This window comes from Galeopterus variegatus, unplaced genomic scaffold (assembly GCF_000696425.1).
Source record: "Galeopterus variegatus unplaced genomic scaffold, G_variegatus-3.0.2 Scaffold3708, whole genome shotgun sequence".
Lineage (NCBI taxonomy): Eukaryota > Metazoa > Chordata > Mammalia > Dermoptera > Cynocephalidae > Galeopterus > Galeopterus variegatus.
In genome coordinates, this window is record NW_007729819.1 from 38,123 (window position 1) to 46,890 (window position 8,768).

At 53.2% G+C, this 8,768-nt stretch overlaps 1 protein-coding gene across 1 annotated transcript in view; it reads left to right on the forward strand.

Moving 5' to 3' along the window:
* Window positions 1-8,768, forward strand: part of LOC103601376 (CUGBP Elav-like family member 5) — a 39,643-nt gene that overhangs the window by 22,920 nt on the left and 7,955 nt on the right. The window contains exons 4-8 of the mRNA XM_008585779.1: window positions 419-560; window positions 645-791; window positions 2,226-2,288; window positions 2,929-3,012; window positions 5,896-6,039. Of these exons, the coding sequence (XP_008584001.1) occupies window positions 419-560; window positions 645-791; window positions 2,226-2,288; window positions 2,929-3,012; window positions 5,896-6,039 (580 nt within the window). The remainder of the gene's footprint in view (window positions 1-418; window positions 561-644; window positions 792-2,225; window positions 2,289-2,928; window positions 3,013-5,895; window positions 6,040-8,768) is intronic.

Sequence of the window (8,768 nt, forward strand, 5' to 3'; positions counted from 1 at the left end):
TCAAAAAAAGAAAAAAAAAAAAAAAAAAAAGACCCAACCTTGGGTGGAGCCCCAGATCATGCTGTGCCCCAAACTGAGACTCAACCTGACTGAGCTTAACCCTGGCTGATATTAGGCTGATCCTCAATTCCTGACTAAGCCCCAATCCAGGCTGAGCGTCAATTCCAGCTGAGCCCCGATCCTAGATTGAGCCTTGATCCCAGGTTGAGCTCCAATTCTTGATTGGGCCCTGACCCCAGCCTGAGCCCTGATTTCCTAAAATGAGTCCTGAACCTAGACTGAGTCCTGATCCCAGCCTGAGTCAAGATACCCAGCCTGATCCTCCCACCCCTGAGTTACTGGGGGACCAGGCCTTGCCCCATGAGCTATGACCTAAGGGCAGGTGTCACTTTGCCCACTGAATCTTCTCCATCCCCAGCTCATGCAACAGCAGACAACAGTTCTGTCCACCTCGGGCAGCTACCTGAGCCCTGGCATGGCCTTCTCCCCCTGCCACATCCAGCAGATTGGTGCCGTCAGCCTTAATGGGCTGCCTGCCACACCCATCGCTCCTGCCTCTGGTGAGGGTCTGCTAGGGGCCCAAGGATGGGAGGGCAGGGCTGGGGCCGGAACCAGGCCCCCCATGACCCTCTGCCACTCCACAGGGCTGCACTCGCCCCCGCTGCTGGGCACTGCCACCGTGCCTGGCCTCGTGGCTCCCATCACCAACGGCTTTGCAGGTGTTGTGCCCTTCCCTGGTGGACACCCCGCCCTGGAAACTGTATATGCCAACGGCCTTGTGCCCTACCCAGGTAACTCGGGGTGATCCCATGGGGCCTACGAGAGTGACAGAGAACAGAAGGACAGGGCACAGGGAGTCCTGACTGAGCAGATATGAGCTGTGGGCACAGGAAGGGAGACTGCAGCAGGAACTGTGCATCTGGATGTTTCTGGGTTCAAATTCCATTTCGGTGGACCAGAGGATGATTTGCTTATCTGGGAAATGGGGCAAATATCGTCAGTCACCTGATGAGGTTGCATTGACAATTATAGCAGTATATAAAATGCCGAACACATCACTGTACAAAGCACAGCACTATAAATCTTAATTATTAATTGCTACCATTTGGGAAGATATCAATACCTGTATTCATTCATTCATCCATTTTTTCATTCCATAAATATCGACCACGCACTTATTTAGTCTGCGCCTGCCCTCATGAGGTGGCACTCACAATTTTTGGCACCCCCACCCATGATTGTAGGGCAAGCATCGTCCAGCACCTTATGTATGTGAAGTCAGTCATCTGTATTTCCACTAGGGAGGAGAATTTGTTTTTGACTTTGTATTTTGAAATGAATTGGAGGCTCACAGGGAGTTGCAAAAATAGTACAGAGTGGTCCGGTGTACCCTTTACCCAGCTTCCTCGATGCACACGTTACATAACGGTAGTACGCTGTCACACCAGGGAATTGACAGGGGTACCATACAATGAACTCAACTCCAGCCCATATGCGGATATCACCAGTTCTTACACGCACTTGTGTGTGTGTGTGGTTCTGTGCCATTCTGTCACAGATGTAGACTCGTGTAACCATCACAGACCAGGTACAGAACTGTTCCGTCTCCACCAAGTAACTCTTTCATGACGCCACTTTACAGCCGCCACCACCACCACTGTCTTCTAGCAGCCTCTCTCCATTCAAGCACAGTTTTTTGGCTGAATTTTTCCCCAGACTCACCAGCTTTGGTGGCCTGGATAATCTCTCCCTTCCCCCCACCTCTTCCTTTAGTGACAGCTGGAAGGTCACAGCTGGTGGGGAGATGCATAGGGTGTCCAATGAGTAAACTGTGGGGAGGGAGACAGGGCAGGGGACGGGGGCAGGTTGTGATCGGGGCAGAAGTCCTGGTGTATCCAGAGAATGAAGGGAGAGTGAGGGCTGTCCCTGAGAAGGAAGGGGTCAAGATAGGGAGAGAGAGATGGGGTGGTGGTTAAACCTCTCTGGAGTCCGAGTTAGACTCCTGCCATTTTCTCTCTGGCCCTATGCGAGTGGCTTCACCTCTCTGAGCCTCAGTTTTCTCGTCTGTAAAATGGAAGTCGTACTGATAAAGGGTTTAGCGCAGAGCTGAAGCTGGGGCAGATGTTTGTTGCTCTTTCCGACTCTTAAGGACTGAGTGGGAGGAGCAGGTGGATGGGAGACTTCCTCTGCCTCCGCCCCACTCGGCCCCTCCATCTGTCCCGCAGCCCAGAGCCCGACCGTGGCCGAGACACTCCATCCTGCCTTCTCCGGAGTCCAGCAGTACACAGGTAGCGAGGAAGCCGGCCAGCCCTGCTTGGCCCCGCCCCGCCCCTTCTTTCTTTGCATAGCCACGCCCACCAGCCACGCCCTGGTTCTGGCCCCGCCCCAGGGGCGTCCCCTCTGCTGTCCACGCCTCCTGCCTCTGGCCCCGCCCCCTCAGGGCCCACCCCTGGCCCTGTTCCTGGCCCGGGTCCTGCCCCCAGCTACACCTCCAAAACTGAACTCTCCCCTTAAGCCCTGCCCTTTGCCATAGCCCCACCTTCTCATGCTCTCTGCTTGGGGTAGGGGGGCTCCTCTTTACCATACCTCTGGCCCTGGCGCAGTCCCGCTCTTAGCCCCCCCCTTTCCCCCGCCCCCCTTCAGCATCTGGCGCCACTCCCCTAGCGTCCTGCCTCGACTCTGACCAGCCTCTGCCAAGGCCCCGCCCCTACCTCTGGCTCTCCTTCCTAAGGCCTGGCTGTGGCCCCGCCCCTCAAGTCAGGTCCCTGACCTACCCTCTCTTCTCTGGGACCTCGGCCCCGCCCTCTGCCGTGGCCCCGCCCCTCGAGCCGTGGCCCCTCCTCCCTGTGGCCTCGGCCCTGACCTCGCCGGGCGCCCACCCCGCCTCACGCCCCGCCTCTGCCCTGTGTCTCGCTCCGGTCTCCGCAGCCATGTACCCCACCGCGGCCATCACGCCCATCGCTCACAGCGTCCCCCAGCCGCCGCCCCTTCTGCAGCAGCAGCAGCGAGAAGGTGAGGCTGCCGCGACCTCCCCTGGGTGCCGGCCCCGCCCTCTGACCACCTCTCCACTTGTAGGTCCCCGGGCCTGGGCTGGCCTCAGGGACCCGCGAGGCTAAGAGTGCGGCCTGGGAGCCAAACAGGCCTGAGTCCGAGTCCTGACGCAGCGGCTCGCTCCCTGGGTGTTCTCGGACGACGGAATCTCCCTCTCTAAGCCTCAGTTTCCTCCTCCGGAAAGGGGGAGCTATGCTAGCCGCGACTCTGTTGGAATAGCAGCGGCCTGCTACCTGTCCTCTCCAAAACGGAGTGATTTTCTGAATTTCTGGAGAAGAAACCCTTTTTGAGGTTGGGGCATGGGGTGATGAGGTATCTCGGGTAAACTGAGGCCTCCCCAGTAAAACCAAGGCTGTCGAGGGAGGGAAGGGTTAGGTTCTTTGTGTGTGTGTCTTTTTCCGTGTCTGGCAACGGACCGCAACCCTCAGTGCTGCCCCCGTACCGGACCAGGACCAGCAACGGGATGGCAACCCTCGGTGTTACGCCCACACCTTGCTCAGCCAGTGAGCGGGAACCGGTCTGTATGTGGGATCCGAACCCTCGGCGGGAGCGCCGCCGCGCTTCCCAAGCGGCGCACTATCCAGTGCGCCACCGGGCCGGCCCAGGGTTAGGTTTTTGAGCCAGAGTTCAAATCCACCCAGTTCTGAATGGGACGTCATAAGGAAGGCGCCTAACTGCTCTGTGCCTCAGTTTCCTCATCTGCAACACGGGCGACCATCTGTGCAAGAAGGTGTTAGTGAGAAGCGAGCAGCTGCTGGTTCCTGACACGTAGTAGGTGTTCAGCACCCGGGGAATCCCTCCCTCTCTTTAATCCACCTACTGTGTGTGTGTGTGTGTGTGTGTGTGGTTGGGGGAGTGTCCTGGGGGGAGGTGACCAGCTAGAAAAGCCTCAGACCATCAAGGACAAGGGATCTCAGTTGATGGCCTGGCGCGTGGACTGAGTTCTTTGAGCCTCTGCCCAATTTCTTGCTAGCCCTAAGCCTGTGGATTTGGGGGTAGGGGGGCACTGCCAGGGTGGAGGAACTGAGCCTTGGAGACAAGCCCTCGGCTGAGCAGAGTTCCCCCCCCCCCCCCCGGCTGTGCCAACCACCTTGCCTATCATCCGTCAGCAGGAGCTTCAGAAAGGGCTTGGCCACTTAGTGTCACTGTTTCATTTTGGATGACTCCAGCCTGGGTGCCCCACTCCCTGTCCCCTTCAACTCCATCCTCAACCTGGACTGAATGGGTGAATGCTGATTTAAATACAGCCCGTGCTACTGCAACACTACGTATGCAAAAAGTCACCCCAGTAGGCGCAACCTCACAATCCAAACCACGGGGATTGTGGAGAAGAGAGTCAGGGGTACAACATTCAAAACTTTGTCAGCAACAGGTTAAAAAAAAAAAAAAAAAAGATGGGAACCTAATAAAAATGACTGTATCGCTTTATACGTTTAATGGTTAAGAAATGCACGAATACTCCAATAAATACTGCGCTTTATCTTGGAAAAGACCCAAAGTTTGCACGTGGAGGTGGCCCCCAAAGGGGTGCAGCATGTGAGTTACTGTAAAAGGGTAGAGGGAGGGTTGTCTGAAATGAGACGAAGCGTGGTAACCCCAGACGGGGAAGGGCGTAGCTGGTTACACAGTTGGGTAGATATTTGGGTGTGTGTACATGCAGTTTGTGTTTTCTTATGAGGTTCGGTTCAGCTGGATACAATTTTCTGTACTCACTGAGTGGGGTTTTTTTTTGAGGGGGGAGGATGAAATAGCTCATAGCAAATGCAGAATTCATGTTATGCTCAAAATTGGTCCATAAATGTCCATTGCGTTGGAACAGACTTGCATTTTAAAAACAAGCATTATAGCAGAGCTATGATCCTAATCAGGAAGGTGAGGGGTGGGTGTGAATGTCTAATCTCGGATTTTGTATTTCCTTGGGTGGGGAATATTCATTTCGGGAGGGTGGGGGGATTACCCTTATTTGGGGCAGCGAGGGAGAAAGTTATCTTTAGGTTTGGGGTTAGCAGCAGGTTTGGGGCACTTTTTATGACTTCGGATAATCAAGGTTTTAAAATGCTATTATTATTTATAGCTTTCATACTAGCTATGCATTGGGGATTATTTGGGGGAGGGGATTGTTTTGAGGATTATCTGTGTTTTTAAACACAAATTATTTCCGGTTGGTATAATTATATGTGGTTTCAGGATATCTGTGGTTTGGAACTGGAGAAGTATCGCTTTATTTTACCTGTTACTTTTGTATCATCTGAGTTTTGAAAATGTTACAAGATTCGGGGAATCATTCCTATCTGGGGCTTGGGACCGGGGAATTATTGTTTTCTTTTATTCTGTGATCACCAGACTTTTTTAAATGATGGTTTTATTTTAGAACAGTTTTATGCTTACGGAGTTATTGCAAAGATAGTACCAAGTTTCTATATTCACCACACCCAGGTCATCTGACTTTTGCAAATGATCTGGAGTTGGAGGTTTAGGGATGGATTTTCTGAGAGTTCGGGGTTATCTGGGGGTTTTGGATTTTCCGAGGTCTGCATATGAGGATTGATTTGGCTTGTGGGAGGAAGGGATTGATTATCTGAGTTTTGTCAATTATCTGGAGCCTGAGAATTCTCAATGGTTTGGAGTATCTTGAGTGTAGGATTATGTCACATGGGCAAGGGACCGGTGTGCCCTGCCGCCCCTCCCCAACCCCGTCCACATCCTCTTCTTTCTGGGTGTCTGGGGCACCCCTCTCCCGACAGCCGGAAGTGCCAGCTGCAGGCTCCGGACCCACGCCCCTCCCCTGGGGGGGTCTGCCTCCTCTCCTTGGGGGCTTTATGTCTTTCTCTCCCCCACCTGCAGGTCCCGAAGGCTGTAACCTGTTTATCTACCACCTCCCCCAGGAGTTTGGAGACACGGAGCTGACGCAGATGTTCCTGCCCTTCGGCAATATCATCTCCTCCAAGGTGTTTATGGATCGGGCTACCAACCAGAGCAAGTGTTTCGGTGAGTAGCTGCCGGGGGCGCCCCCTGCCCGCGGCCCTGCCCCGCCCCCCGGACCTGGGACGTGCCGGGAGGGTGTGGCCGGCCACGGGACAGGTCTGGTCCAAAATATCACATTTATACTTTGAACGGGCACTTACTGAGCACCTACTGTGTGCCAGGCACCTCCCACCCATCGTTTCTAAGGCTCTTCATTCAACACATAGATGCAGTGTGCACCTACTGTGTGCCGGGCACCTCCCACGCATCGTTTCTAAGGCTCTTCATTCAACACATAGATGCAGTGTGCACCTACTGTGTGCCGGGCACCTCCCACGCATCGTTTCTAAGGCTCTTCATTCAACACATAGATGCAGTGTGCACCTACTGTGTGCCGGGCACCTCCCACGCATCGTTTCTAAGGCTCTTCATTCAACACATAGATGCAGTGTGCACCTACTGTGTGCCGGGCACCTCCCACGCATCGTTTCTAAGGCTCTTCATTCAACACATAGATGCAGTGTGCACCTACTGTGTGCCGGGCACCTCCCACGCATCGTTTCTAAGGCTCTTCATTCAACACATAGATGCAGTGTGCACCTACTGTGTGCCGGGCACCTCCCACGCATCGTTTCTAAGGCTCTTCATTCAACACATAGATGCAGTGTGCACCTACTGTGTGCCGGGCACCTCCCACGCATCGTTTCTAAGGCTCTTCATTCAACACATAGATGCAGTGTGCACCTACTGTGTGCCGGGCACCTCCCACGCATCGTTTCTAAGGCTCTTCATTCAACACATAGATGCAGTGTGCACCTACTGTGTGCCGGGCACCTCCCACGCATCGTTTCTAAGGCTCTTCATTCAACACATAGATGCAGTGTGCACCTACTGTGTGCCGGGCACCTCCCACGCATCCTTTCTAAGACTCTTCATTCAACACATAGGCACATTGTGCACCTACTGTGTGCCAGGCATTGTTTCGGGTGCTGGGAACTTAACTGTGAATGAAGCTGACAAAAATCCCTTCGGCGTCTGGTAGAATGCTCTCCAGTGATGGAAGTGTTCTACATTCGCGCTGTCTGATAAGGGAGCCACCACTGCCATGTGGCTACGGAGCACTTGAAATGTGGTCTGTGCCACCAAAGAACTGGATTTTAAATTGTTATTTAATGTTAATGAATGTAAATGTGAATAACCACGTGTGGTCCATGGCTGCCGAATTGGGAAGCACAGGACTAGGGGAGGGGATAGGAATAAACAAACGTAGTGTATAGGTCAGGGAGTTTTACATGATGTGAAGAAAAATAAGACTGCTAAGAAAATCAAGTCTGATAAGATTGAGGTGAACGCTTTATTCAGGGGGTCAGGAGGAGGCGATGTTTGTTGAGACCTACCTGATGAGGAGACAGCTGTGGGAAATCTGGGTGAAAAGGCGCTCCAGGCAGGGGAAACAGCCTGTGCAAAGGTCCTGGGGCAGGACCATGTCTGGCGTGTGGCTGCAGCAGAGAGAGGAGGGGGACAGCGGGAGGAGGGAGGGCAGGGAAGGGACGTGGCAGGTGGTGCAGGGCCTTCTGGGCTGCAGGGAGGAGTTTCTTATCCCCAGAGACAGAAGAAATTAAGGCTCAGAGAGGGGCTGCAACTTGTTCAAAGTCACAGCAGGAAAGAGACAGAACCTAGATTAGAACCAGCCTGTTTGACCCTCGAATCTGGACTCTTAACCCCACACCATCCCATACAAAGGGTCTCAGCTCTTGACTATATATTAAGTGCCTCCTGTATGCATTTAGCATCCAACCATAAAAAGGGAGAATTGTCCCAATTTACTTAGGGAGGAAAGAGAGGCACAGAATGATCAAGGGACATGCTTGAGGTCACACAGCAAATATGGGACCCCTGCCAGTGCGCAAGACCCCCCACCTCCATTTCCAGGAACAGGAAATGCGTGGACGAAAGCCCACCCAGTCACTTTCAACAGCATGATCTTGAGGGCATCTTATGCATTCTCTGAGCCTCAGTTTCCTCATCTATATAATGGGGGGAGTTAGGGGAGATAATAGGTATAAAGACATCAAACCCTGTCCCCAGCTCCAGATTTACCCATGGCTCTCCTTAGGCCCTGGCAGGGCAGACAGGACCTGCTCCCTTGGCCCCACTATCTCTGCCTCACCTCCCACCAGAGCCTCACAGGGTCTCTACTCCCTGCCTCAGGCCTGTTCATGTGGCCCTCTCCCCCTGGAGGGTCCTCTAGGTCCTGCATAGTCCCCCAGGAAGCCTCTGAGGACCATGAGGTATGGGGCAGGAGGCAGGGCCATGGAGGTGGCAGGTGGAAGGGAGTTTGGGTTGTTAGAAGCTTAAGGAAGGTTTTTCTGAAAGTGGGGCTGGAGCATTTCTGATGGCCTCGGGGAAGACACTGGGGTAGAGAGACTGCCAGAGACAAAGAGAAAAAGAGAGACAGAGACAGGAAAGAAAAAAAGACAGAGAAAGAGGGATAGAGAGAAAAGAAAAGACTCAAAGACACACAAAGAGAGAAACAAAGACACACATGCAGAGTCAGATGGAGAGGCAATATCTCCCGTGGGCAGAGATACAGAGATCTCAGAGGAAGCGAAAGATTTGCATCAAGAGATTAGAAGGATGCAGGCAGGTCAGGCCAGTTGGCTCAGTTGTTTAGAGTGTGGTGCTGATAACATCAAGGTCCAGGATTCAATCCCGGTACTGGCCAGCTATCAAAAAAAAAAAAAAAAAAAAAA